This window comes from Gopherus flavomarginatus, chromosome 4 (assembly GCF_025201925.1).
Source record: "Gopherus flavomarginatus isolate rGopFla2 chromosome 4, rGopFla2.mat.asm, whole genome shotgun sequence".
Classification (NCBI taxonomy): Eukaryota; Metazoa; Chordata; order Testudines; family Testudinidae; genus Gopherus; species Gopherus flavomarginatus.
Window position 1 is genome coordinate 3,617,121 of NC_066620.1, and position 27,514 is coordinate 3,644,634.

The 27,514-nt window shown below is 62.6% G+C and overlaps 1 protein-coding gene across 2 annotated transcripts in view; it reads left to right on the forward strand.

Moving 5' to 3' along the window:
• PTK7 (protein tyrosine kinase 7 (inactive)) overlaps nucleotides 1–25,966 on the forward strand; it is a 100,619-nt gene extending 74,653 nt beyond the window's left edge. For both annotated transcript variants that reach the window (XM_050951182.1, XM_050951181.1), the window contains exons 2-20: nucleotides 3,776–4,069; nucleotides 7,219–7,321; nucleotides 7,698–7,888; nucleotides 9,058–9,208; nucleotides 12,899–13,029; nucleotides 13,272–13,538; nucleotides 14,318–14,451; nucleotides 14,838–14,973; nucleotides 15,702–15,821; nucleotides 16,064–16,213; nucleotides 16,700–16,850; nucleotides 18,408–18,535; nucleotides 19,753–19,956; nucleotides 20,754–20,909; nucleotides 23,044–23,276; nucleotides 23,868–23,948; nucleotides 24,137–24,288; nucleotides 24,375–24,553; nucleotides 24,999–25,966. In XM_050951182.1, coding sequence (XP_050807139.1) covers nucleotides 3,776–4,069; nucleotides 7,219–7,321; nucleotides 7,698–7,888; nucleotides 9,058–9,208; nucleotides 12,899–13,029; nucleotides 13,272–13,538; nucleotides 14,318–14,451; nucleotides 14,838–14,973; nucleotides 15,702–15,821; nucleotides 16,064–16,213; nucleotides 16,700–16,850; nucleotides 18,408–18,535; nucleotides 19,753–19,956; nucleotides 20,754–20,909; nucleotides 23,044–23,276; nucleotides 23,868–23,948; nucleotides 24,137–24,288; nucleotides 24,375–24,553; nucleotides 24,999–25,159 — 3,122 coding nt within the window. In that variant the 3' untranslated portion in view covers nucleotides 25,160–25,966. The remainder of the gene's footprint in view (nucleotides 1–3,775; nucleotides 4,070–7,218; nucleotides 7,322–7,697; nucleotides 7,889–9,057; nucleotides 9,209–12,898; nucleotides 13,030–13,271; nucleotides 13,539–14,317; nucleotides 14,452–14,837; nucleotides 14,974–15,701; nucleotides 15,822–16,063; nucleotides 16,214–16,699; nucleotides 16,851–18,407; nucleotides 18,536–19,752; nucleotides 19,957–20,753; nucleotides 20,910–23,043; nucleotides 23,277–23,867; nucleotides 23,949–24,136; nucleotides 24,289–24,374; nucleotides 24,554–24,998) is intronic.
• The last annotated feature ends 1,548 nt before the right edge of the window (nucleotides 25,967–27,514 follow it).

Here is a 27,514-nt window from a genome sequence, read left to right on the forward strand (position 1 = left end):
TGGGGGGCAGTGAGCCAGACCCCCTACGTCTGCACTTCACTCCTCGTCCCCAGCCAGCTCCAGACTAACAACCCCCCAGCCCCTCCTCTCTGCTCAGCTCCTTTCCCGGGCCAGGAGGTCACCTGATCTCTTTGTCTCCAACACCTTCAGCTGGCACCTTTGCAGAGAAGGGGCCCAGGCCATCAGCTGCTAGGAGACAGAGTGCCAGGCATTTAGGTGCACTGGCCCTTTGCTCTTCAGCAATCACATGCCCTTATCCCACCACCTAGATACTTAAGAACTGCATAGGGGACACTCAGGCACCAACACAGTATTCAGAGAAAACATTAAGACCATTCCCAGTTCGTCACAGCCCGTTCCCCCGCTTTCCCTCCCCCGGGTTCCCATCTTGTTCCTGTGGCCCAGCAGGCGCCAGCCAAGCCCGTCAGCACCTGTGCAGTCCTTGGGGCCAGCAGCTATGGCTCCTGTGGGGCAGTCAAGCTACAGAGGCGGCCGTGGGCCCTTAGTTTCTTTGTCTGGGTTTCAGCGGCTGGAAAGGAGAGTTCCAGCCTCAGAGACCAGCCAGCTCTGGGTTAGGAGCAGCAGCCCAGACGGAGAAGCTGCTTGGACCAGCCTGGCAATGGCCTTTGATAGTGGAGGAGAAGCTATCGGCTACCCGGCAGGGCATGCGCCGCCCTTCTGGTGCGCAGACCGGCTAGTCCTGGGCGCTGCGTGCCTCTCTCCTGCAAACTCCCTCTGGGCCCAGCTCTGGAGAGACTGTGCCAGGGCCCTGACTGCTGCTCTCACAGGCTCTTGTATTGACCAGATCAGTGGGCTTCCTTCAAAAGGGCTTTGTTTGCTAAATTGCCTTCCCCTTTCCCACCCAATCCCTGCCTTTGGAAAGGGCTCCGGGTGAGGGAGGTGTTGCAGGAGAGTTCCTGGTAGGGACAGTCCCGGGACCCCACTTGGGGCAGGGCTCCAGACAGAGCTTTGCAGAGGGGGCCATTGTGGGTTCGAAGTCGAGGTGCCTTCGGGGGAGTTTCAGGCTTCAGGGACTCTGACCCTCCACTCGATGTGGCTCGGAGCTGGGTGTTCCTTTGTGACTCTCAGCAGCCCAGCCCATCTCCCCCTGAGAGAGGGGAGTGTTCCCTGCTGGCGTGTGCGGTTCATGGGCGTACGCTGGAGGACGGCCCGGGGCTGAGCTGCGGGGAGGGTTTGGGCTCCAGACGATCCCTCTGGGGTTTCAGATGAAGAAAATCAAAACTGCTCTAAGTCCCAATTCCGAAGGAAATGGAAACTGGGCGTCTCGTCATCAGACAGTGGTTAACCCTTGATGGGCCGGACTAGATCACGGTGCAGTGGTCCCTGGGGGCACATGGACGTCTGTAGTGTTGGGTTCTGAAAGCATGTGGCTGGCTCGGGTGTGGGTGTGGATCTCACTTTGCACCGGGCTGCCTGTCCCCGGGGTTCCCATCACAGCAGTTCCCAGCACCAGAGCGTTGCGGGATCAGAGACCTGGGGTGCCTGTAGGGTTAAAAGCGCAGCCCTGTTCAACCTCCGTGTTCCACTAGGCCCTGGGTGTTCGTGTCCTTCTGGCCATGAGGGTTCCCCGCCGGTCAGGCCTGTCAGCACTCGGGGCTGAAGCTGCAGAGGTGTATGTGCCCTGCAGTGTGTTCCCCAGCCTCAGCGCTGTGTATCCTGCAGAGCCGGACCCTGACGGGGAAGAGCAGTGAGCTGTGTCCTGGTGCTGCCTGGGACACTGCTCAAGCCTGATTTTCACTCCGGCGTTCTCTTCTCTGGGCTGAAAGGGCATGTTCTGGCCTGGCCCGAGCTAGCGCGGGGGCCCCTGCTGTCGACAGGGCAGCTTGCAGCTTACGGCCGAGCATCCAGGCGAGGGGGTGCCTGGGAATGTGGCCTGGAGTTGTGGGGAGCCCCTGGCCTGGAGTGGGAGCACCCGCTCCCTGTCCTGCTGCCCCTCAAGTATGGCAGCCCTCTCCAGGGCGCTGTGGGTCAGAGTGCTCTGAAGCGGGGTTTGTAGTGAAAGAAGCAGGCTGCGTTCCCAGGGTCTGTCATGCACAGGCCCTGGCCTTCTCCTGGGCTGCAGCCGTTTCACTGTCGCCTGCTTTCATTGCTGTCTGGGCAAGGCCTCTGCTCGCCCCCCCGCCCCCGGGATGGGCAGGGACAAGGGTGGGGCACAAGGGAAAGGGCTCGAGCCTCCTCCCCCCACATGCACACACACCGACCTGGTCTACACTTCAAACATACATCGCCCCAGTTATGTCACCCGGGGTGTGCAAGGCGCTGTGACGTTGCGGGGTGCAATCCAGAGCGAGGAGAGGCTGTCACCCACCTGCCCTGGTCACACCCTGGGTGTCTGTGTACAGCCACAGAGCTCCAGCAGCTCTGACCCCAAACACCAGCTGCGCTCTGGCTCCTGCCAGCCTGGCGTTACTGCTCCCAGGGCAACCCCAGCCCACTCCCAGATGCCCCCCAAATACGTGTGTTCTGTGTGTCCAGTCCTCTCCTGGACAGCCCAGCTGTGTTGGGTCTGTTGCCCCTCTCAGGGGATCGGTGCACAGCAGTCTGTACCTCAGCTGGAATTACCTGCCCAGTTCACAACACGAATTGACGAATAAAACAAGTGTATTTAATTGCAAGGCGAGAGCTGTTCAGGGGGTACAAGGAAAGAGGCACTAAAGTCAGAAATGGTTCCAAGAGCAATAAAGATAAATCGATTCCCGAGGCTGAACTTCCCAAGCTGGGCCTGGCTCGAGCTGAAGTCCCTGAGCACGTGTCCAGTAATGCTGCTGACCAAACCCTCCTGCCAGGGTCTGCCCGCAAAGCCCCATGGCCGTTTCTTTCCTGGTCTTGGGTGAACGGGAGAGAGAACTGGGGGGGTTGCCCCCTCATTTTTAGAGTTCAGCCCCCCTTTGAAATGCATTGTCTTGAGGGTGACCCCTTGATAAAGGTCTTTCCCCCCTGAGAGCCAGGAGACAAGGAAGTGGGAGTGGGGGTGGGGGTTCCATGCTGCTGTTTGCTAAGATCAGATCCATTTGTTCCCGCCCCATCCTTGCCCCAGAATGGCCCCTTGGTAGGCGATGGCCCAGCAGCAGTGACGGCAGCTGCCTGGCTGGGGCGACAACTTGTCTTTGGAGAGCGGATCTAGCCCCTCCCCAGACTTGCCTGGCAAACGCCCTTCAGTCATGAGTTCAGCTAATGCTCAGAGCTTTACACAATGTTCCGCCAGCCCTGTCCCCGCGACATTCTTGCTCAGCGAGGTATTAGCTCCCTCAGCGTATTTGTACAAAGATGGTTGCAGTGGTGTGCGGGTGTGATGGCAGGGGGGCGTCCTGTCACCGAGGGGCACTGGAGTCCCATGCACGCGCACTGACCGGGTCGACACTTGAATTCACATCGCCCGAGCTAGGTGTGAAAAGTTCTGCTGACCTAGACCCTGGTGTGGATGCAGGTAGGACAGCGGCAGAATTCTCCCACCAAAAGCTATCTCTGTCTCAACTGCAGCCGCAGACAAACCCCTTCCATGGAAATGTCTATGCTATGGCTCTGCAGCACCGGAGCTGGGCTGCCCCCAACCCAGGCATGGCCTGCAGCTCCCCACGGCCTGCTGGAGCCCGGTTCACGCTGTCTTCCCCTGCCCGAGAGCTGAGAGTCTGACCCCTTCCCCCATACGCTTCCAGCAGGGGGCTGCTCTTGCCCCATTTGATGTCTGAGCTGAACCCCTTCCCCCGGGTACCCCTGGCCCCACAGGTGACCTCCTTTCCTGCCTTCCTTTCAGCCGTGGGCACTCGGGCGCGGATCCTCTTCACCAAGGAGCCGTCCTCTCAGGACGCCTTGCATGGCCGCAGCGCCATCCTGCGCTGTGAGGTGGAGGAGCCGAGCGGCGTGGAGTTCGAGTGGCTGCACAATGGGCTTTCCGTCCAGGACACCGAGCGCCGCTTCCAGGAGGGCAGCAACCTGCAGTTCACTGCCGTGGATCGGCAGCAGGACGCCGGGAGCTTCCAGTGCGTGGCCAGGAGCACGGTCACGGGAGAGGAGGCCCGAACGGCGAATGCATCTTTCAACATCAAGTGTGAGTACGAGAGCAGGGCCAGCGAGCCTGCCCCAAGCCTCTCCTCCTGACCCAGACCCCAGGGTGGGCACATGGCAGTGGGTACAGCCCTCCCTCCTGCTGCCTTTTCCTTGCCAGGGCATCCCCTCAGCTAGTGTCCACTTTCCCATAGTCAGCTACCGGCCTGGCTCCTTCCTTCGATGTATGCTGTGGAGGGGAACACACCACGGCCTCTGGGCTCCAGGCCTGGCCCAGTCACACAACCGCCCCCCTGCCCCACACAGAGGCACATGGCAGTTCCCACCTAGAAACTGTAGTGTCCCAGTGAATCCTCAGAGATGTGGCCAGGGTATGACAGGGTGGGGCAGGGGAGTGGGTGGGGTGGGGATGGCGTGGAGCAGGGGTGTGGATGAGATGGGGCGGTGGTGGCCAGGGTATGACGGGGTGGAGCAGGGGTAGGGGTGGCCAGGTTATCACGGGGTGTGGCCGGGGTGGAATAGGTTGGGCGGTGGGGTGGGGGTGGCCGGGGTGGGGCACGGGTGTGGGTTGTGGGTGGCTGGGGGTGGGGGTGGCCGGGGTGGGTCAGAGGTGAGGGTGGCCAGTATATGATGGGATTGGGCTGGGGTGTGGATGAGGTGGGGTGGGGGTGGCCAGAGTATGACAGGATATGGATGCGATGGGGTGGAGCGGGGGTGTGGATGAGGTGAGGTGGAGGTGGCCAGATTATGACAGGATGTGGATATGAGGGGGCGTGGTGGGGGTGGCCAGGGTGGGGCAGGGGTGTGGATGGGGTAGGGTAGAGGTAACCAGAATATGACAGGATGTGGCTGCGATGGTGTAGGGCGGGGGTGGCCAGGGTGGGGCAGGGATATAGATGAGGTGGGGTGGGGGTGGCCAGAGTATGACGGGATGGGGTTGGGTGGGATGGGGTGGGGCAGGGGTGGGGGTGGCCAGAGTATGACAGGATGTGGATGTGATGCGGTGGCGTGGGGTGGGGCGGGGGTGGGGTGGGGGTAACCAGAGTATGACAGGATGTGGCTGCGATGGGGTGGGGCGGGGGTGTGGATAGGGTGGGGTGGGGTGGGGGTGACCAGAGTATGACAGAGTGTGGCTGCGATGGGGTGGGGTGGGGGTGGCCAGAGTATGACAGGATGTGGCTGCGATGGGGTGTGGATGGGGTGGGGTGGGGGTAACCAGAGTATGACAGGGTGTGGCTGCGATGGGGTGTGGATGGGGTGGGGTGGGGGTAACCAGAGTATGACAGGATGTGGCTGCGATGGGGTGTGGATGGGGTGGGGTGGGGGTAACCAGAGTATGACAGGGTGTGGCTGCGATGGGGTGTGGATGGGGTGGGGTGGGGGTAACCAGAGTATGACAGGGTGTGGCTGCGATGGGGTGGGGCGGGGGTGTGGTGGGGTGGGATGCGGGTGGCCAGGGTATGACTGGGTGTGGGTGGGGGCCAGGGTGGAGCCGTCACATTGAGTGAGGAGCTGGGCCGCACACAGAGCGGTTCCTGCAGGACCCAGCAGATGTCCTGTTGGGCCCGTCTTAACTCCTCAGGGGGTAAGTGGGAGCAGAGGGACTGACTGGGTTAGGAGGAGGGATTTCTAGCTGAGGGCTGTGCCAGACTGTGAGTGGGAGTGGGTGGGAGCTGCCAAACTGGGCCAAAGCCTAGGCAGGGATCTGCGGTGCCCACCACCCAGGGAATGGGCCGGGAGCTGTGATAGGTCCTTCCCCTGGGAGTTACCTTTCTCCTGCTCTCCGCCTTCCCTCCACCACACTGGGCACAAGCCTTCAGACATGGCTACTGGAAAAGCGACCCCCTGTCATCATGCAAGGCCAGGCCGATGGTGCTGCCCCCAATGCCTGCTCAGTGGGGAGCTGGGCCCCAGTCCGGCAGCACTGCCACAGGGATGCCGGCATGGAGAGCTGCGAGCTGGAGTCTGTGCAGCGTCTGGGCTAATCTGATGCTGGCCAGTGGCCCTGAGCGCCACCAGTCTTAGCCCCACTCCTTTACCTCCAACAGTCTGTCTGTCGTGGGCCACTTGTCTCCATCTTTTGCTGATTCTCCTAACCGGTGTTTGGTCCAGGCTCTGCTGGACTTCTGTCCCCTTGGCTGACGCTGAGCACAGGTCTCAGCCCTTCTCCTGTACGGCACTCCCCTTCAGCACTAGAGAGACGTAACGGCCATGCTAGGTCAGCCTAATGGTCTAGCTGGCCCTTATCGAATTCCTTTATGAACCTAGTTATACTTCTGGCCTTCACAACATCCCCTGGCAGTGAGTTCCACAGGTTGACTGTGCATTGGGTGAAGAACTTCCTTCTGTTTGTTTTAAACCTACTGTCTGTTAATTTCATTGGTTGACTCCTGGTTCTTGTGTGATGGGACGAGGTAAATGACATGTCCCTAGTCCCTTTCTGCACACTGGTTGTGAGTTTATAGCTCTCTAGCATATCCCCCTTAGTCCTCTCTTTTCCAAGCTGAGACAGCCCAGGCTCTTTCATCTGTCCTCAGACGGAAGCTGCTCCATTCCCCTGAAGATTTCTGTTGCCCTTCTCTTCACTGTTTCCAATTCTACTGGGTCTGTGATGAGCTGGGCGACCCTTGTGGTTTGGCTGAGCTCTCTGGGTGCGGCTGACCCTCCCCCATGTTCCCAGCACGGCCCAGGCCAGGCTTGTGACCTTGGCTTTCATGTCTGCCTGCTTTTGATCTGCTCCGTTGCCTGCTTTAAAGGCCCTTCATGGATCTCTGCAAATGCTCTACTCCCTGCTGTTGCCCCCCCAGTGGCACAGAGCCCCCGCGTGCTGCAGGCCACGGCTGGAGATGCTCCTGATGTGAGCGCTGGAGGTTGGGGGGTGTGGAGAGGCCCAGGACCGGCTGGGATCAGCCAAGAACTGCGTGGGACCAGTGCTGCCCTGCGCTGGCTGGGGGAGCGGAGCAGCTGGACCAAGCCCAGAGCTCCAAGAACCAGCTCGAGCGCTCTGGGGCCCACGAGCAGCCTGGGATGGGTACCTGGGGCAGTGCTGTCGCTGACAGGGGGCAGCAGCAGTGTGGGAGGGCTGGCATGCTCTGAGCTAGTGCCATGGCAGCGGTGGGGTGCAGGCAGGATGGTGTGGGGTGTGCACACTGCTCGGAGCAGGGGGTGCTGGAACTCCCTTTCCTTCTGCAGGGCTCGAAACGGGCGGCGTTGTCCTGAAGCACCCAGCAAGCATGGCAGAGATCCAGCCCTCTGCCTCCATGACGCTGCGCTGCCACATTGACGGCCATCCGCGGTAAGGAGCCACTCGCGCTTCGCCAGCGTCCGGGCTGGGCTCTGCCTGGCCTTTCACCTGCTCTCTCTCTCTCTCTCTCTCTGTCTCTCCTGTGAAGATCCACCAAAGCCTAGGAGGAAGGTGAGAGGCAGGAATCACCGCGGGAGCACAGTAAGGGTGGGCCTGGAGCTGCTTGGTGTGCTGACCGGGGTCTGTTTGTCATTGAGACGGCTGCATGCGTCATGGCTTCCCGAGCTGTGTGTCCGTGTGTCCTGTCCAGCCCAGTGGGGCGGAACGAAGGATCAGCCGAGCGGGCCATTTCACAGCTGCTTCCTCAGCGCATGTGCTCTCTGGCCCACTGCTGGCCGCCGCGCTGACATGCCTGTCTGTCTCCTAGCCCAACGGGCCAGTGGTTCCGGGATGGCACCCAGCTGCTGGATGACCGTAGCAACTACTGGATCAGCAGTAAGGAGCGGACGCTAACCCTGAAGAGCGCCAGCCCCGAAGACAACGGCGCCTACTACTGCTGTGCTCGCAACGCCGTGGGCATGGTGTGCAGCAGCGACAACTTCACACTGAATCTCATTGGTGAGGGGCCCCCACCCACCCACCCAGGCAGCAGGGCCCTGGGAGGGGGCTGCTCAGGCCTGTGCCAACCGCCTTCTCTTTGATGTTGCAGCACATCAGTGAGGCTATGACCTCAGTTCTGCCGCAGCTGGGGAAGTGTCAGGCTGGTGTGATTTCCTCCCTCCCCCCAGGAGGGAGGGGAAATTGTCATTTCCAGGGGCCCTGCCTGAGCTAGAGAAAGGAGCAAGCATCACCCCTGCGTGGCCACATTTTAACCCCGCCTCGTCCCCGGGGCAGGCACAGGCAGGGATGGTTGTAACTACCCGCTGCGCAGCCCAGCAGGTAGCTGGTGGGTTGTTAGCCCTGCTCTGCACACAGTGCCTGTATCGGTCAGCGGGGGCCGTTGTACCGCTGTGTTCTACCCATTCAGCCCCAGCACAGCCACAGTTATACCAGGATAAAGGTGCCCAGGACCAGGACAGTGTATTCCCCTTTCACCGGTGCCAGCAGCGTGAAAGCAGCATCCACCCAAGGGTCTGGACTGCTGTGCCCCTCCCAGTCGAGGTGAAGCGACTCGCCTTGTGTGTGCAGACAAGGCCTTAGCCAGCCCTCCCGTTCCGAGTCTTGGCGGGACCTGGCGCAGGGGCTGTCGCTGGCAGAGGGCAGCATGCCCAGAAGGGAGGTTGGGTGAAGGTACATTTCTGCCATGTGGGAAGGGAGCAAGCAGCTTGGTGCCAGACCCTGCCGTGTCACACAGGCCCCCTCTCCGTGGCTGCTTGGAAGGCAGGCTGGGCCTTCCCCCGCTCTGCCGGCCCTGCTTGCGGCTGGGCTGGCCTGGGCTGGGCTGTGGCAGCAGACTGACGCTTGTGGCTCTGGCTGTGCTTTCCAGACTGGTCAGCATTCCCAAAGGGGAGCCAGGGGCCAAAACCACCCTGTGAAAGCCAGACGCGAGGACACAGCAGCCTCTCCAGGAGGCAGGGCCTGTGCCGGGACAGGCGTGTAAACACCTGCAGGCACGAGGTTCCTTGTCCTGGCAGGCTCTCTGGATGCTGCAGCCCTGCCCTGTGCTGGATTCCCGCCAGTCCCTGACCAACCCTCCCTGTGTCTCATGTCTCGTGGGAGATGAGCTGGCATTCGGGGGAGAGACGGGACCCCAGCCACCCTAATGTTCCTGCGGTCTCCCCTCCCAGACGAGAGCTTCCCTATCCCGGTGGTCATCCCGCAGGACCTGATCGTGAATAAGAACGAAGAGGCCATGTTCCACTGCCAGTTCACGGCAGTGCCTCCTCCCACGCAGGAGTGGGTCTTCGAGGACAGCTCTCCCATCACCAACAGGACACGGTGAGTGTCCCCTGCCCCCTTGGGAAGCTGCGGTGGGGTGGGGGAAGGAAAGGAAACCCGTCTCCCATTTCATTGCGTGCTCCTGAGACCTGCAAGGCTGGAGGAGCCATGAGCTCTGCGCGTGTGAGGGGATCAATCCCGCTTCCCGTACTGAGTTCCCTTCCCAGCGCCTGTCCAGGGGCCAGGCTCATTCTGGGTTGGTCCCACTTCCCATGAGGCTCGGTCTCTGCCAGCCACTTGCCAGGGGCTTGGAAGGGGAGCAGCAGTCTGGGGGCTTGTCTTTCCGGTTAAGACGCGGGATGAGGGAAAGCAGTCTGATTTCTGGCTAGCTCACGTCAGGAAGGAATCGGTTGAAGCTGGCTTGACCCAAGCCACTCTTCACCTGCAGTCGGAGTGGCAGCACTGCGCTTTGCACGGCCTTAACAACATCGGTTTAAAAACACCCCTGTAGTTAAACTCCTGCTAACTTGTGGTTAGGCCAGGCCAGGCTAGGCCTCAGGGTGGCTTGTTATCGTCCCTGCCCTGTCATTAGGGCACCTGCCTTGTGAACCGTGATCCTGCTGTTCCCTCCCTCCCCTGAGCTGGCCCAGGCTGTTGCTGCTGGCCCTTGGCCTGGTTCTCTTCTGTTGTGTGGGTTATGGGGCAGCTTGAGAGCCGGGCAGGGAATCGCCTGGTAGCCTGGGGTATCTCAGCGCTTCATGCAGGAGCTGAGGACATGGGCAGCCAGCCCCAGGGCTTGTCTACATCAGAAAGTTGCAGCGCTGGTGAGGGAGTTACAGCGCTGCAACTTAGGAGGTGTACACATCTGCAGGGCACCACCAGCGCTGGCCGTACTCCCGTTTTGTCTCGGGTGTAGAGGATCCAGCGCTGGTGATCCAGCGCTGGTAATCAAATATAGACACTTACCAGCGCTTTTCTTGACCTCCGTGGAATAAGCAGGTATCCCAGCATACCTGAGGAAGCCTCTGGTAATCAAGCTGGTCTCCTTCCCCGGTTTGCTCTCGCGTTCCCCGAACCCCGAGCAAGCAGGTCTCCTTCCCTGCGGTTTGCAGGGTGGTTCGGGAACGCGAGAGCAAACCGGGAAAGGAGACCAGCTTCGCCGCGGTTTGCTCTCGCGTTCCCCGAACCCCGAGCAAGCAGGTCTCCTTCCCTGCGGTTTGCAGGGTGGTTCGGGAACGCGAGAGCAAACCGGGAAAGGAGACCAGCTTCGCCGCGGTTTGCTCTCGCGTTCCCCGAACAAGCAGGTCTTCTTCCCTGCGGTTTGCAGGGTGGTTCCGGAACGCGAGAGCAAACCGGGAAAGGAGACCAGCTTCGCCGCGGTTTGCTCTCGCGTTCCCCGAACCACCCTGCAAACCGCAGGGAAGGAGACCTGCTTGCTCGGGGTTCGGGGAACGAGAGAGCAAACCGGGAAAGGAGACCAGCTTCGCCGCGGTTTGCTCTCGCGTTCCCCGAACCTCCCTTGAAGCCGCCCAACAGCGCTGCAGTGTGGCCACATCTAACACCACTTGCAGCGCTGGTTGCTGTAAGTGTGGCCACTCTGCAGCGCTGGCCCTATACAGCTGTACTAATACAGCTGTAACAACCAGCGCTGCAAAATTTTAGATGTAGACATGGCCCCAGACTGGCCGTGCACAATGGTGACTGAGCAGACTCGTGCTTGGCCATTGCTCTGCACCAGGATCCCGACTGAGGAGCTGAGGGTAGGAGGGAGCCATTTGTAGCACTTGGCAGCAAGCCTGACCCGCCCTCCAAAGCCCAGGAATGGCACTGGAGAGTCTCGAGCACCCTCTGCTGGGCACATGCAGACAGCTCTGTGTGTTTTGGGTCCACAGGCCGGGGCTGGGGTTGCCTGACCTGTTGATTGCTTAAGAATCTCCAGCTGGCAAATTAACACTGTCTGGTGGGTTCTAGGCTCCAGACCAGGCTGTGGTGTGGGCATTGCTGTTAAATTGGGAATCCCGATGTGTGTGGTTGGGAAAAAGCTTCTGAGTTTGCAATAGTTTTATTAACACCAGTAGCAAAATCACAAACTCTCGCACCCTGGGGTGGGAATACAGAGTGACTATCTGAGCGGTCATGTACTCACACCATCCCCCACACGAAAATCTGCAGTCAGTCATTGTCCTCACCATTACCCTGGTGTCTCCCAGGGCACACAGGCTGGGATACAGCTTTCCCAGCGTGGGGCGCTGGCGCCCCTGGGCCTAGCACATATTCAGTAGGGGTTCAGCCCCTTTTCCTTACTTCTGCCCCCCACTAACGTGGGGGTGCCCATCTCCCATAACTTCATGGCATATACGTTAGTGACCGTGGCCTTGTGGTGGTAGGACGTCTGCTGATGTTCCTGACCTGAGGAGCAGTAAAGCTGCTGTCAGCTGGTATCCTGTGGTTACTGATCAGCATTTCAGTCCAGCTCCCGATCCGGGCTTGCTCCTGGCCAACTGCTTATGCGAGGGCCGCTTCAGCCCTAGCCTCTGTGAGTTCAGGTGTTGTCGCCCTGGCCTTGAGGCTTGTGGGCGCATTGCATTGCTGCCGTTAGCGGATACCTGTGCCTCAACTAGCAGATACCTATAGGCTCTGGTGCTCCCAGCTGGCCCCCGTCATGCCAACGGGGTGGCCGGGCCAAAACTGAGCAGAGTTGCCACCCTGTGCGCCAGGTCACAGCACTGTGGGCAGGGAGCCAGCCCAGCCCCAGCGGAGCGGCTGCTGTGGGGCGAGGTTTTCGTTGGGTTTCAGTTTATTCCCTGTTGTTTCCCATTTGTGCAGAGCTCTGGCTCGATCTCTGCAGCCTGGGTGCACCCAGCTGGCATTTCACAAACCTGACAGTTCTTGCCCCCGCTGCTTCCGAACGGAGCTGAGTGTAGCCGCGGCAGGGCTGTCTACAGACAGTCTGGCCCCATGGCTCTCAGGAGCAGATCCCAGCTGTGACACCACCAGCTCGCTGGAGCCCAGGGACTAGGAAGGGCAGAGAAGCCAGCAGCACAGGGAGGGCTAAAGCAGCATGGGGGGGCTTGGACACAGCAGGTTTCCTCGCTGGGTGGTGCTGAATGTGGCCACAAGGGATCGAGTAGCTTGAAGGTCAGTTACTCTCTAGAAGTGCGCTCTCCCTTCATCAGAGAATCATAGACTAGCAGGGTTGGAAGGGACCTCAGGGGGTATCTAGTCCAACCCCCTGCTCAAAGCAGGACCAGTCCCCAACTAAATCATCTCAGCCAGGGCTTTGTCAAGCCTGACCTTAAAAACCTCTAAGGATGGAGATTCCATCCCCGTGCCAACCCCCGGAACCCCAGTGCCATGCGCCGTCCCGAAACGGGGCCCTGCTCTGCACCTCTCAGGATGGATGCACACACCGCCAGCAGCAGACTGCCTCAGGATCCCCTCGCAGGCCTGTGCGTCCAGGACCACCTCCCCCGGAATTCCTCGTCAGAGAGTCTCCTGCACAACATGCAGCCTAGGGCCTGAGAGTCACCTCGGGCCCTTCTGAGATGGGCAGCCAGGGCTGCCCCCGGTCCCCTGTCCCGGGTGGGGAAGAGAGCCTGCCCCCGACCCCCTGTGTCTCATCTTCCAGTGCCCAGGAGAGGGGATGCAGGGAGGGAGCGTGTGACCACGGAGTATATTGCTTAGACAGGGCCGTGCTGCTGCTTTGCACGTCTGTCCCTCTTGTCTCAGCCCCTCACTCCCTTCGTGCAGGGTCACGGTGTTTGCCAATGGCTCGTTGCTGATAACCCAGGTGAGAGCGCGCAGCACAGGGATCTACAGGTGCATTGGCCACGGGCAGAGAGGGAAACCCACCGTCCTGGAGGCAAGTCTGCGGCTGGCAGGTAAGGCCCCGCGTGGCTGGCTGGGTGCTCGTGCAGCTCTGGATGTGCTCTGAACTAGGCGGGCGCGGCGCTGCCTCTGTGGTGTGGTTGGGGATGAGCCGTTCTTTCTCCAGGGCTGCACGGCCATGGCAGAGCAGTCCTGTCCCACTGCCCAGCCAGGGGCAGGAGCTCTGCTCTGCTCCAAGGCACAGGACCTCGGCGCAAAGCTGGGGGTAAGTCATGTCTCCCCCGGTTTCTCTCAGAGATCGAGGACATGGCGCCGTTCTCCCCGAAGGTTTTCATAGCGAGCCAGGAGCAGCGCGTGGCCTGCCCAGCCCCCCGCGGCGTGCCCCAGCCCCGTGTCTGGTGGGAGAGGAACGGCGTCCCGATACCCACTAGCGGCAGGGTGCGCCAGGAGGCCGAGGAGCTGGTCTTCACCAGCGTTACTGGGAGCGATGCTGGCACTTACACCTGCCACGCGGCAAACAAGGCCGGGGAGAAGAAGCAAGACCTTAGCGTCACCGTAGCCAGTAAGTGTCTTCTGCTGGGTGCTGGGCAGGGGGCGGTGGGTGTGGGGTGCTGGGCAGGGGGTGCTTGGGGTGGGGTGCTGGGCAGGGGGTGCTTGGGGATGGGCTGTGGGGTGCTGGGCAGGGGGCGATAGGTGTGCGGTGCTGGGCAGGGGGTGTTGGGGATGGGCTGTGGGGTGCTGGGCAGGGGTGCTTGGGTTGGGGTGTGGGGTGCTGGACACGGGGTAGTGGGTGTGGGGTGCTGGGGATGGGCTGTGGGGTGCTGGGCAGGGGGCAGTGGGTGTGAGGTGCTGGGCAGGGGGTGCTGGGGATGGGCTGTGGGGTGCTGGGCAGCGGGTGCTGGCCAGGGCTGGTGGGTTGAGATGGCAGATGGGCAATGCCCCCTGTGACTGACTGTGGAGCAAAGGCTAAGCGAGTGCAGGCTGCATCGCAGACCCTCGCCCAGCAGACAGCCCCAGGCGCAGCAGGGAGGAGACTCTCTTGGCTCTCTTTGGGGTGGCCTCTGGCAGGTCTCCCCAGCCCAGGGGCAGTGCCCGGGTGTCCTTGTGGCTCTGGGAGGAGGTAGGGCCTTTCCCAGAGGCCCCCTGCCCCATGCCCACATTACAGTGCTGAGCTCCTGCTGCCCCGGACTTCATGTCACCGGCAGTCAGAGTTGGGCAGGCGGGTGGTGCAGTGCCCAAGCTCTCCAGGCCAACCAGGGGCACTGCCAGGGTCCTGGTGTGTCTAAGGCAAGCACCGCGCTGCTGGTGGGCACCCAGGTAACGTTGTCCTCTCTTCCCCAGCGGTGCCCAGGTGGGTGGAGATGCCCAGGGACAGCCAGCTGGAGGAGGGGAAGCCGGGCTATCTCCACTGCCTCAGCAAGGCCTCCCTGAAGCCCACCGTCACCTGGTACCGCAATGGTGTCTCCATTTCTGAGGTGAGTGAGGTGCATCAACCCGCAGCCAGCCCGGCCACGCTCCCAGCACCCGTGCTCTGCCTCTGGCCAGGCAGCCCTGGAACCTGCTCATCCCTGTTGTCCCCGGGCTGTGCGTGGGTCCAGGGAGCAGGCTCACATCCTGCTGCCCTGGCTGCATAGGGCAGCTCCAATCCATGAGCCTTTCCCAGTTCTAAGACCCCCTGCATGTCTCCTACCCCCTGCCCCCCAGCCTGCTCCAGTGGGCCAGGTCCCAGCCTGAGCCCTGGCAGGGGAGGCGGCAGAGCTCAGCGCACTGAGCCAGCCACGGGCTGTGCATGCAGTGGGTCTGTGGGCCAGGGCGGGTGGGAGAGGGCAGCAGGACTGATGCCTCTGTTCTGGCTGGGCAGGACTCGCGCTTTGAGATCTCGGAGAATGGGACGCTGCGCATAAACAACGTGGAGGTGTACGACGGGACGGTGTATAAGTGTGTGAGCAGCACCCCGGCGGGCAGCATCGAGGGATATGCTCGTGTGCACGTCCTGGGTAGGCTGGGTGGCTGCATGCTGCCGCGGGGATCCCCCCTGCCCCTGCTCCCACTGCTTGGGCAGGCACCGCACCCCTGGGCTGGGACACCGGCTGCTCTGGGCTCTGAGCCTCAGGCCTCTCCCTCTGTGGCTCCTTGGCTCTTCCAGCGTGAGCCCTGCTCCCATGTGCGTGTGCAGCAGGGCCGGGTCTCCAGCTGGGGCCCCTGCTCCCCGTGTGCGTGTGCAGCAGGGCCGGATCTCCAGCTGGGGCCCCCGCTCCCTGTGTGCGTGTGCAGCAGGGCCGGGTCTCCAGCTGGGGCCCCCGCTCCCCGTGTGCGTGTGCAGCAGGGCTGGGTCTCCAGCCAGGGCCCCTGCTCCCCACCTGTGTGTGCAATAGTGCCCCCAGTGCCAGCGCTGGTCTCCAGGCACAGTCCCCAGCTCCTGGCATGGGTCTCCAGGCACAGCCTCCCCGTGCTCCTGGCGCGGTCTCCAGGCATGGCCCCTCATGCCAGCTCGGGTCTCCAGGCACGGCCTCCCAGCTCCTGGCATGGATATCCAGGCACGGCTCCCGGTGCCAGCACGGGTATCCAGACACGGACCCTGGTGCCAGCTCGGGTCTCCAGGCACAGTCCTCCAGCTCCTAGCACGGGTATCCAGGCACGGCTCCCAGTGCCCGCACGGGTAGGCAGTGGGGTCAGTTACACTCAGGGGTCTCTGGCCTGACTGCCCCGTCTGTGTTTGTTCCAGAGAAGCTGAAGTTCACGCCCCCCCCGCAGCCCCTGCAGTGCATGGAATTCGACAAGGAGGTCACCGTGTCCTGCTCAGCCACTGGCCGCGAGAAGCCCACCATCCGGTGGGTCAAAACAGGTGAGGGGTGGGGACGTGGTATGTTTCCGGACTGCCTGGGGCTGGGCTTCCTGGCATGGGGGTGGCTTGGCTCAGCACTAGGGATCATTCTGGCCTAAGGCCTCTGGCCTGGCCGGGTAGCTCGGTGCCCCTCTGGGCACACGTGCCCTGCTTTGCCAGCACTGCAGCGAGGGGGAGCCCAGGCTACCCACAGTGCCCAAAGCCTCCTGGCTGCAGCGTAACCCCTCGTTCCTGCCCTCCAGACGGGAGCAGCCTGCCGGCTCATGTCAGCCTGAGCGCTGGCGCCCTGCACTTCCACAAGGTGAGCCGGAGCGACGCTGGTAACTACACGTGCATCGCCTCCAACAGCCCTCAGGGCGAGATCCGGGCCACGGTGCAGCTCACGGTGGCAGGTGAGTGCTGCACGCCTCCCGGCTCGGTCCCTGCTCCAGGGAGGTGAGGGGCATTGCCTGGGCACCACCCCTAAACAGCTGTCCTGAGGAAGGAAACATGCTCTGGCCTCAGGCTTCCAACCCCAGGGGCCCTTCGCACCTACTGGTGCTGCAGGTTGTGGCCTCCCAGTCAGCTGAGCTGCTGGCGGTGTCTGTTCGTCCGCGACTCAACCCGAAAGCCAGTGCTGTTTGTGCAGCTCCCTCTCCTGCCCACGGCTCTGCCAGCTCCCCGCTGCAGCCTGTGGCACTGGGGAATGCCACCTGCGGGGAGCTGTCCTGTCCCACACTGACCCCTTGCCTGGGCCCTGCTCTGACCTCCCTCCCCCCCGCCGCCCCCCAGAGCTGGGATGTCCAGGGAGCCTGCGCAGACCTGGCAGTGGGTGGTGGGCGGCGGCAGTAGGAGAAGTACATGCATCGGCGCTGAGCTGCTGTGACCTCTGTGTTCAGTTTACATCACCTTTAAGCTGGAGCCAGAGCCCACGACGGTGTACCAGGGGCACACAGCCGTGTTGCGGTGCCAGGCCGAGGGCGACCCAGTGCCACACATCCAGTGGAAGGGGAAGGAGAGGATTCTAGATCCCAGCAAGCTTTTACCCAGGTATGGAGCCCTCTCTCTGCCCCCCTCTGGAACCTGAGCTCTCCTGCCTTGGGCATGTGTGGCATGTGGGCTGGTTGCCTCCGGCCCATCCTGGAGCTGTGTCAGAGGGCCAGCTGGGGGCACCATCCCCAGCCTTCCATGCTCCTGGGCCAGGCCCCAGACCTGGAGACCAGACCAGTCCCCTGGGGGTTATTGGTCATTGGGTGGTTTCCTGCACTGCTCTGTGAGTGAGAGCTGTGACTGGGAATCCCCTGCCTTCGGAAGCCGAAGCTTTAAGGCAAGGCCCAGGTATGGAGGGGGTACCCTGGGCCCAGGCCATTGAGAACCCTGCTCCAGCAGAGCTCACCAGCTGAGTCACAGAGGAGCACAGGAGTGGGGCCTCTTGCCAGGAGCAGGGGAGTCATTGGCACCAATGTCAGGAAGCAGCAGAGTCCATTCCCTCGCAAGGCCACCGCCTGGTGGGGAGGGGTCCCAGCAGGCCTGGGAGGCCATTGGAGTCCCTGGGGGAGACCAGCCCAGGACAGTGTGAGGAGCTAGGTGCTCAGGACGGCTGTGCGCTCTGTGGTGGTACCAGTAGAGCTGGCTCCCAGGTGCTGTTCTCCAGCTGTAGTTAGGCCCTAGCACGGGCACAGCTAGACTGAGAGAAAGGCGCCTTCTCCGGGGTAGGTACAGCCCTTCTCATGCAGCACTGCTTTAACTGGACCAGTCTAGTTACAGGGCTGAGGGGAGATGAGGCTTTGGTCCAGTTCCTCGAGGCAGGTGCCCACGTCTGACAGGGCAGCGTCACCGGCAGCCGCGGCTAAGGGGCTGAGCGCAGGGTGGGCAGGGAGAGCGAGGCCCCTAGCAGGGCTAAGGCTTGAGGAGTGGTGCCAGGGCTCAAACTTTCTGCCTCCTGGCCCCTTTCACCAGCAGCAGAGCGGTGGAACCAAGGCAGAGGAGAGAGCGCTGACTGGGGGGCAGCCAGCACCCTGCATGCCTGACCCAGGACCCAGCACATACCTCATTCATGCCCTTTGCTGGGCCCTGTGCTCTCCCGCTGGGTGTGCAGGCGCATGCGTCTCAGGAGTGAGAACCGCTCTCCTGTCTCAGCGGCGTCGGTCGCAGTGGCAGTGCCGGTGGGGTCTTGCTGTGCTGACGTATTTGAGGCCCCGGACGGATGTTCGGCTGGATCAGATGCCCACACAGGCGTTCCGGGAGTGTGCCAGAAAGTGTTCTGCACAGTCATGCAGTGTTGGAGGGCAGCACTTTGCAGAGGGCCAGCTGGCTGCTGGCTCCGTGCAGGCCAGGAGGCCCCTGGAGGAATATGGGGGTAGCGGAGCTATTTTGAGGTACACGGTATTGTTCATAGAAAACATGACTAAGAATTCCCACAGCCTCCCTCCCTGCCATCCCTGGCTGCACAGACCCAACAAGAACCCGGGCCCTCGACACCTGCCGCTCCCCTCTGCTCTGGCCTCACATACTGTGTCCTGGGAGGGCCTTGTCTGGGGTTTGCGCAGCACCTAGCACCCGGGACAGCCCCTAAGCGCTGCTATGGGGGGTGCCTGTTGTTCACAGGATCCAGATCATGCCCAACGGCTCCTTGGTGATCTACGACGTCACTACGGACGACTCCGGGAGGTACACGTGTATTGCTGGCAACAGCTGCAACATCAAACACCGTGACGCCATCCTCTATGTCGTAGGTAGGAGGCGCCCTCGAGCCCTCCTTGGGGACTTGGGCAGGAGCAGCTCAGCCACCAGTGGGAACAGCAGCTGGGGAAGGCAGGGCAGGTGGCTCCTCTCTGCACGGGCACCTCTGTGCCGTCGAGGGAGGGTCTCCTGTTCCTGTAGCACCGTTCTGCCGCCCTGGAAGGTCACCATTCCTGCACACGGCACTGTGAGGGCAATGTGGAGACAGCCAAGTGGGGGTTGGAGCTGGACCACTGGGGCTTCAGTGGCAGCAGGTAGTCGGGCTCCCTGTGGCAGCACAGCTGAGGTATTGGGGTCTGGACTCACTCAGGGCAAAGAGCACCCCCAACAGAGTGTCCAGCCCTGCCAGGGGCTCCCCTGCACACGCACACCCTCTGAGCCACGTCCCGCCCAGCCAGGGGCTCCCTGGGGCCACGTCCCGCCCAGCCAGGGGCTCCTCTGCACACACACACCCTCTGAGCCTCATCCCTCCCAGCCAGGGGCTCACCGGGGCCACATCCCTCCCAGCCAGGGGCTCCCCTGCACATGCTCACTCTGAGCTGCATCCTGCCCAGCCAGGGGCTCCCTGGGGCCACATCCCGCCCAGCCAGGGGCTCCCCTGCATGCACACACCCTCTGAACCACGTCCTGCCCAGCCAGGGGCTCCCTGGGGCCACGTCCCGCCCAGCCAGGGGCTCCTCTGCACACACACACCCTCTGAGCCTCATCCCTCCCAGCCAGGGGCTCACCGGGGCCACATCCCTCCCAGCCAGGGGCTCCCCTGCACATGCTCACTCTGAGCTGCATCCCGCCCAGCCAGGGGCTCCCTGGGGCCACATCCTGCCCAGCCAGGGGCTCCCCTGCATGCACACACCCTCTGAGCCGTGTCCCGCCCAGCCAGGACTCCCTGGGGCCACGGCCGCACAGCCAGGGGCTCCCCTGCACATGCTCACCCTGTGAGCTGCGTCCCACCCAGCTAGGGGCTCCTTGGGGCCACGTCCCGCCCAGCCAGGGGCTCCCCTGCACGCACGCACCCTGTGAGCTGCATCTCACCCAGCCAGGGGCTCCCCGGGGCCACATCCCGCCCAGCCAGGGGCTCCTCTGCACACACACACCGTCTGAACTGCGTCCCGCACAGCCAGGGGCTCCCTGGGGCCGCGTCCCTCCCAACCAGGCCGCGTGTTGAGCTGTGCGTTGTGCTGCCATCTCACGCTGTGTCCCTTGCCCCCAGACAAGCCTGTTGTGGAAGGGGATGAAGGTCCCAACAGCCACACACCGTATAAGATGATCCAGACCATCGGGCTGTCGGTCGGGGCAGCCGTCGCCTACATCATCATTGTGCTGGCCCTCATGTTCTACTGCAAGAAGCGGAGGAAGGCCAAGCGGCTGAAGAAGAACCCGGAGGGCGAGGAGCCCGAGATGGAGTGTCTGAACGGTCAGGCCTTAGCAGCCTGCCGGGGCTTGGCACAGGTCTCCCACGCAGCCCCAGTGCGTTGGGAGCGGGCTGGGGACTGACTGGGGCTGGCTCCGTTTCCATCAGCGCGGAGTCCTTTCTACGCCAGGCAGGAGCGTGGGGCTGGGGTCCCAGGCTCTCCCAGCAGGCTGTGCTGGTGCCATTGGCAGTGCAGGTGCCAGCGGAGGCTGGCCGGGTTGCCGTGTGGCAGGTTGTGCAGTGACCCAGCGAGCGGCTGGGCCGCAGCAGGGAGAGTCCCCCGCAGTGCGTGGATGCAGTGCCCTCTGACGGGCAGGGCAAGGCAGCACCCCCTCTGTGGCTTTCCCTAGCAGTGGGGAGCATGAGAACTGACCCCCATGCCAAGGCATTCCCTGCTCCCCCGCCCCCAGCCTGCGTGCTGAGCTCCCTTCAGGGGGCATGTGCTGGAGGGCTGCATTGGGCATGGCCAGCTCGCTCTCTGCCCGGGAACTCAGGCGCCGGTTCCTCTGGTGATGGGTAGAGCCCCGTGCAGTTGGTGCGGTAACGGAAGGTCTCCCAGGGACCAGGCTTGGAGAAGCCAGTAGCGGCCTGCAGGCTGTAAGGAGCCTGGTGAGGTGGTGTCAGGCTCCCAGGCCCATGTTCTCTAGCCTCGCAGAGGGCTGCTGAGCCCTGACGGGATGTCAGTCTTGTGGGGGTTTGAGTGTGTGGAGGGGCAGAGCGCTCTCCGAGCCCGATTGGGGCAGTGACCCGAGATCCTGGCTGCCCAGGCCAGGAAGTGACGGCCCCCGTTTTCCTCGCAGGTGGCACTCTGCTGCAAAACGGGCAAACCACGGCCGAGATCCAGGAAGAAGTGGCCTTGACCAATCTGGGCAGTAGCTCTGGTGCCAGCAAGAGGCACAGCACCACCGACAAGATGCACTTCCCCCGCGCCAATCTGCAGAGCATCACGACGCTGGGTATGGGCAGTGGAGCTAGGTCCAGAACCCAGGCTCAGCCAGGACGTGACACTTCCCGGGCTGGGAGCCACCTGGCTGCTGCCTGCCCCCAGCCCGAGGGTGCTCTGCCTGTGCCAGCTGGGGGTTACCTCCTGGGCAGCTGCTACTCAAGCACTCTCCTCTGGCTGCACCAGCCCTGCAGCCTGCCAGCAGATGCACCCTGTCCCCTGAGTCTCTCCCCAGGGTCCCCCTGCAGTGTCCAGCCCCAATCATGGGATAGCCACAGAAATCCGAGTTCCTCCCTTCCTGCGACAGGGGACCCCAGCTCCTGGGGTTTACCTTTGACACGCAGCCCTCCAGTGCAGTTACAGCCAAACAGGAGATTTACTGCAGAAGGGACAGAGTCAACTAGAAACCAGTGTGAGCAGTGGACACAAACGGTTACATCGAAACCCAATCCTGGCCTGTCTGATAGATTTCGCCCCCCAAAGTTCAGTCTTTTGCAGCGTCTGCTGCCCCCCGCGGAGCTAGGCGCCCCGCCTTGCATGAAGCATTAAATCTCCCCTGCGCACACAGCTGCACTGGTGGGGGGTATCGAGAAGTTACAAGCTTCCAGCAGAGCCCTCACATGCTACCCTGCATGGAGCAATATCCTGGGAGCGGTGCATCAGGTGTAGCGAGTTTGTCAGGTCTGAGACAGGAGTTGCTTGTAAAGACTAGTGAGCCCTTTGCCAGCTGGCAGCAGTGGGCTGCTGTGTCACACGGGCACGGCTCTCAGTCCCCAGGGGCTGTCACCCTGAAGGGCTGTTTCCTCGTGCCATGTTCTGGTGTCCTGCAATCAGCCTCAGCACTAGCATAATGGAAACCTCCCTGTGTGGCCTTGTGCAGAACAGAAAGACCAGCCCCATCAGCATGCATAGAGCGTGACCCCCTCCGACAGAACACTGGGGATGAGAACTGTCACCCGCCCCTAACCCATGGGCACAGAGATACCCCCAGCTCCTGGCAGCGCTGGCTCCAGGAATGCCCACTTGTACAACATTCTTGAGCAGAGCCGACTGGGCCCTTGGTAACGCCCTGCTGCTCCTTTGCTGGGTATCAGCAGACAGGAACGCCGGTTGGAAGGGGGGCGTTGGCCGTGTCACCGTAGCTTTACCGCTAACCTAGCCGCTTGCCCTAAGCGTGCGGCTGTAACCCGCCAGCCATACCCTGTGTGCACAAGTGGCAGCGCATTGTCCCCAGCGGGGGAGGTACGCTGCATGCCCATCTCCTGCTGGCCCCACTGCCCCAGCTGCTTACCCCAGAACCGGGGCTTGTGAAAACCCCAGGCTGGGCAAAGCTCTCGGCTCTGCCATCCAGGGCTGGTCCCTCTTCCAGATGGGACTGCCTAACCGCGGCAGCTGGGATGGAGGGGTTAGCTGCCCACAGTGACCTGCCTTCGGTCTTCACACCTTGGCCGCCTGTCTCTGGCCACACGGCGGCAGCGGGGCTGTGTGCGCACTGGCGGGATAGAGTGAATGACTAGTGATACGCTGGGAGTGTTGTGCATGTGGCTGCCTTGCACGATGGTCCCCGATCTATTTTCTTCCTGGGGGAGTTTCCTTCCTTTTGAGCAGAAATTAGATAATGATGCAAGGGAGTGTCCCGCTGCTCCCCCCAGCCGAATGGGTGCTGGAGAGGGAGGGTGTGTCCCCACAGACATGAGTGCCAGCTGAGCCCATGCCAGGTAGCTCCCACCCTTGGGACCAGCCACCTGTCCCCTTGCTCCAGGCCTGTTGTGTGGCTGCCGCTCCCCACGCCCACTGAACGGGCCATTCTCAGAAGTGCCGTACAGGATGGTGTCTGTCCCTCAGCCCCCTCGTTTTGGGGGCGGCTGTCCTGCTGGCTGCTTCGAGAGTAATGCTGGGTCAGCCTTCCCCCAGCTTAGCTTAGGAAACCAGGGCGGCAGCATGGCCTAGTGGGTAGGTTGCTGAACTGGGACTCGGGACCTGGGGTCTTTCCCAGCTCTGCCCCTGAGCTGCTGGGCGACTCGGGTGAGTCATCCCCTCTCTGTGCTCCAGCTCTCCTGTTTGCAGCAAGGCAGGGGGCTTGGGCTGCACGGAGGTGACCCTGCACGCGGCCCGCCTCCTGGTGACCTGCTGCCCTCTGCTTCCAGGGAAGGGCGAGTTCGGGGAGGTCTTCCTGGCCAAGGCGAAAGGTCTGGAGGACAACGAGAGCGAGGTGCTGGTGCTGGTGAAGAGCCTGCAGACGAGAGACGAGCAGCTGCAGCTGGACTTCCGACGCGAGGCGGAGATGTTCGGCAAACTGACCCACCCCAACGTGGGGCGGCTGCTGGGCCTGTGCCGTGAGGCAGAGCCGCACTACATGATCCTGGAGTACGTGGATCTGGTAAGGGAGGGGCCCTGCTGGTCAGGGGTGGGGCTGAATGCAGGCTGGGAGATGCCGTGTGGGGAGAGACCCTCTAGCGTCCAGGAAGGAGCAAGGCCCTCAGGGGCCAGAGGAGGGAGGCTGGGTTTGTGACCAGGCCCTCCGCTCCCTCCTCTATCTAGAGGCTGTTTTGCCAGCTTTGCCCTGTGGGGATCCAGGCAGGGCTCCCCCCCAGCATGTAGCAGGGCATGTGGTTACTGGTCCCCTGGCCCTGGGCTGGTGCCAAGCTGCCAGGCCCCCCTGGTCCAGGCTCTCCGAGTGCCAAGGCCCGGCTGGGGAACGGGGAACGGGCGGAGCCCCGATCCGCCCTGGGGGCTCAGCTGCCCATTGTGCGAGGGAGGACAGAGCTGTGTAAGGGGGCGCTGGTCTAAAACCTGGGGCCGGGAGGACGCCTGTCTCTCCGGAGCCCTCGCTCCCCCGGCACTGGCAGTGCCAGGGCCCCCTTGCTGGAGCTCTTGCTGGCTGCCCAGCGGGCGGTGAGCTCATGCCTCTGACAGACACAGCCCCTTGCTGCCCTGAGCCGTGCTGACATGGTGATTTCGGCCTTGCCAGGGGGACCTGAAGCAATTCCTGAGGATCTCCAAGAGCAAAGATGAGACGCTCAAGCCTCAGCCCCTCAGCAACAAACACAAGGTCAGTGAGGGAGCATCGGTGACCCCTGATGGGCTAAAAGGGCCAATCTGCCCGGCTGAGGGCCCCTATCCTCCCCAGGATGGGCCCTGGAGCCTGCCCCCTTGGGTACCAGCCCCGATCTGGCCCAGCACAGAGGTGGGCCGTGCTGCGATGCCCTGTGCCTGGCACTGATGTGTCTCTCGTGGCAGGTGTCTGTCTGCAGCCAGGTGGCCCTGGGGATGGAGCATCTCTCCAACAGCAGGTTTGTGCACAAGGACCTGGCTGCCCGGAACTGCCTGATCAGCGCTCAGAGGCAGGTCAAGGTGTCGGCCCTGAGCCTCAGCAAGGACGTGTATAACAGGTACGTCAGGCCAGACGCTGGCCGCCTGCCGCGGGCTCCCCGGTGCGGCGCTCTCCGGCTGGCCTGATCCCCGTCTCGCTTTGCAGTGAGTACTACCACTTCCGCCAAGCCTGGATCCCTCTGCGCTGGATGCCCCCGGAAGCCGTCCTGGAGGACGAGTTCTCCACCAAGTCAGACGTGTGGTCCTTCGGCGTCCTCATGTGGGAAGTCTTCACGCATGGGGAGATGCCCCACGCCAAGCTGGCGGACGACGAGGTGCTAGCAGGTACGTGGGGCACCGCCCACACCGAGGTTGGGCGGGCTGGGCAGAGGAAGTTGCTGGGCGGAGGGGTATGGTGGGCTGTTGCCTTCTCCCCGGCTCCTGAGAAGGCTGCTGGAGCAGCGGGTCCTGGTCAGTATCTGAGTCGGGCCCAGGGCTGGACAGGCCCCGCGGTGACCCCCGGCAATCCCTGTGCCCTCCCCAGACTGCTCAGTGCCTCGGCCCTGGCCGGCTCTCCAGGCTTCCTGCGGACAGGCTCAGTGCTGTCACCCGCCCTGCCCCAGGGCTCTCCTCACCCCTGCCCCCGGGGCCTTTGGCCAATGCCCCACCCTGCCTCAAGGCTCTCCTGTCCCCCCGTGCCCCGGGCCTCTGCTGTCTCTACAGGGGCCTGACACCTGCCCTGCCCCAGGGCTGTCCTGTCCCTCACCCCGGGTCCCTGCTGTCCCTGCAGGTTTACAGGTGGGGAAGATGAAGCTGCCCCACCCCGAGGGCTGCCCTTCCAAGCTCTACAAGCTGATGCAGCGCTGCTGGGCCGCCAGCCCCAAGGAACGCCCCTCCTTCAGTGAGCTCACCACCGCGCTGGGCGACAGCCCGTCCGACAGCAGAGCCTGAGCGGGCAGCCGGCCCCTTGCAGGGGGACGGGGGGAGCCGGGCTCCACCATCGGACTGGGACGAGTCGGAGCCCAGAGGGACCATGGGTTATCACGGCTGGACTGGGTGCTGGAGGGGCCTCTCCCCGGCCTGCTGGCATGGTGTCCTCCAGGCCCTACCTCTGCTCCCCACGGTGCTCCAGGCAGCCCTTGTGTGCAGCAGGGAACGCTGGGGGGCCCGGCCCACTTCCACAGCCCTGACCAGGGCTCCTCTCCCGCCCCGAGCCCCCGCCACCCAGCAGAGCCAGACCCCGTCCCGGGGGGTTGAGCTCCGTGTCCCTCGGCGCTGGGAGCCTGGCAGGAACCCCCGTTCGGCTGAGACGCGCTGTGCAATGCAGCCCTCCCCTCTCCCCTGCGCGCCGCTGCCAACCTCTCCTTTGGGGCAGCCTGGCATGGAGCTGTGGGCCATCTCCCTGTGCCACGTCCCTGCCCGCTGTCAGGCGAGGGGAGCCGTGCAGATCCTCTCCCGGAGTCGCCGAGGAACCCGGGTATTTATTCAGAGGTTCTGCTCCCCCGCCCCGCCCATGGCCCTGCGCAGCAAGCCAAGCAGCAGGAACACCATGTGCCTGGCCTATGAAGGAGATTCTCACTCGCTTTCCTGACTATCCGATGCCTTCTTTTGTATGATTCCCAGGGTGGTGCCCCTCTGCTCCTGGTGCGTCGCGCTGACCCCTCCCAGCCCAGACCCCGGGGGTCGGGTTGGTTGCGTGGGGGCTGTGACAGCCAAGGTTTTTTACACGCTGCTCTCAATAAAGAATCTCTTTTTGTAGCTGCTGTGCTCAGCCTCCTTCCTCCATGCAGAGGCTGGGCGAGTCCTGCCCCGGCTGTCGGCGCCACCAGCCCTCCAGTGCCTCGCACACACGCCAGCCGTGGGGTGGGGCAACAAAGGGCTCCCGCTGGGAGCTGGGCAAGGGGCACGCGTGCTGGCTGGCGTCCCTGCTGCTGAGGTGGCCTCCTGCCTCACCTGGGAGCCGGGCATGGAGCTGACTGGGAACCAGGGGGCTCTGCAGGACGCATGAGCTGAAAGCCCAGCAGGTGGGGTTGTCTCTTCCGGGGAACGTTAGAAGTTTGTTTTTTGGTGAGAAGCGGAAAAACAAACAATTTCCATCCCAGCTGCTGCCGCAGAGCCTCTGGGCGTTCCTGGTCCCCACCTGTGGCCCTCTCCACTGGCCAGCCCCAAAGCTTGTCCCCCCTCATCGGTGCTGGAGACTCCCGCAGGGTGCCTGGCCGTCCCTGCGGCAGATGGCACTAGCCCAGCATGTTCCCAACACCTCGGGCATGGGGGGAGCAAGGCCAGATCTGTAGCGCTAAGAGGAGAGGGGGCACCAGCCCAGGGGGACCTGCAAGGGGCTGAGCTCGTGGGGCTCCCCACGCTCAGGCATGGAGGCTTTTCCCTGAGCGATGGCAGGGGTAATGCCCAGATGCTGGGACATGGACCATCCAGGCTGGGCAATGCCCCCTCCCCAAGAAATGGGTCTGTGGCCTCTGTCATCTCCCTGCATGGGCCATTCTGGCTAGCAGGGACTATCATGAACATCCAGTCTGAGCTGCACATTGCAGGCCACAGAACCTTGCCCACCCCCTGCTGCCCCCTCAGAGGCAGGCGAGTCTCCCTCCCAACCACCCGGGTCTCTGCCAGTCTGCCCTGGGGGAGGATTCCTTCCTGATCCCAAATATGGTGATCAGTTAGACCCTGAGCATGTGGGCAAACCCCACCAGCCAGCCACCAGGGAAAGATCCTCTGTGGTAACTCAGAGCCCTCCCGCCACTGAGCCATCTCCGGCTGGCGGAGATACTGGTTAACAGCAGTCGATGGGGCCGCGTGACATGGTAGGCAACGTCAGGCCATCCCCTCCAGAGCTTTTCAAACTCATTCCTGGCACCATCACTGCTCCCCCCGGGAGCCTGTTCCAGAACTTCACCTTCGCCTCATTTCAAGCCTAAACTCGTTGATGGCCAGTTTATAGCCCTTTGTTCTTGTGTCCGCATTGGTGCTTACCTTAAATAACTCCTCTGCCTCCCTCGTGTTTATCCCTCTGATGTATTTCTAGAGAGCGATCAGATCTCCCCTCAGCCTGCGTTTGGTTACAGTAAACAAGCCAAGCTCCTTAAGTCTCCTCTCATAAGGTTACTTTTCCATTTCTCTGATCATCCTCGTAGCCCTTCTCTGCACCTGTTCCAGTTTGAATTCATCCTTCTTAAACCTGGGAGATCAGAACTGCACACAGTATTCCAGGTGAGGTCTCACCAGTGCCTTGTACAATGGCAATAACACTTCCCTGTCTCTACTGGAAATACCTCGCCTAGGATCCATCCT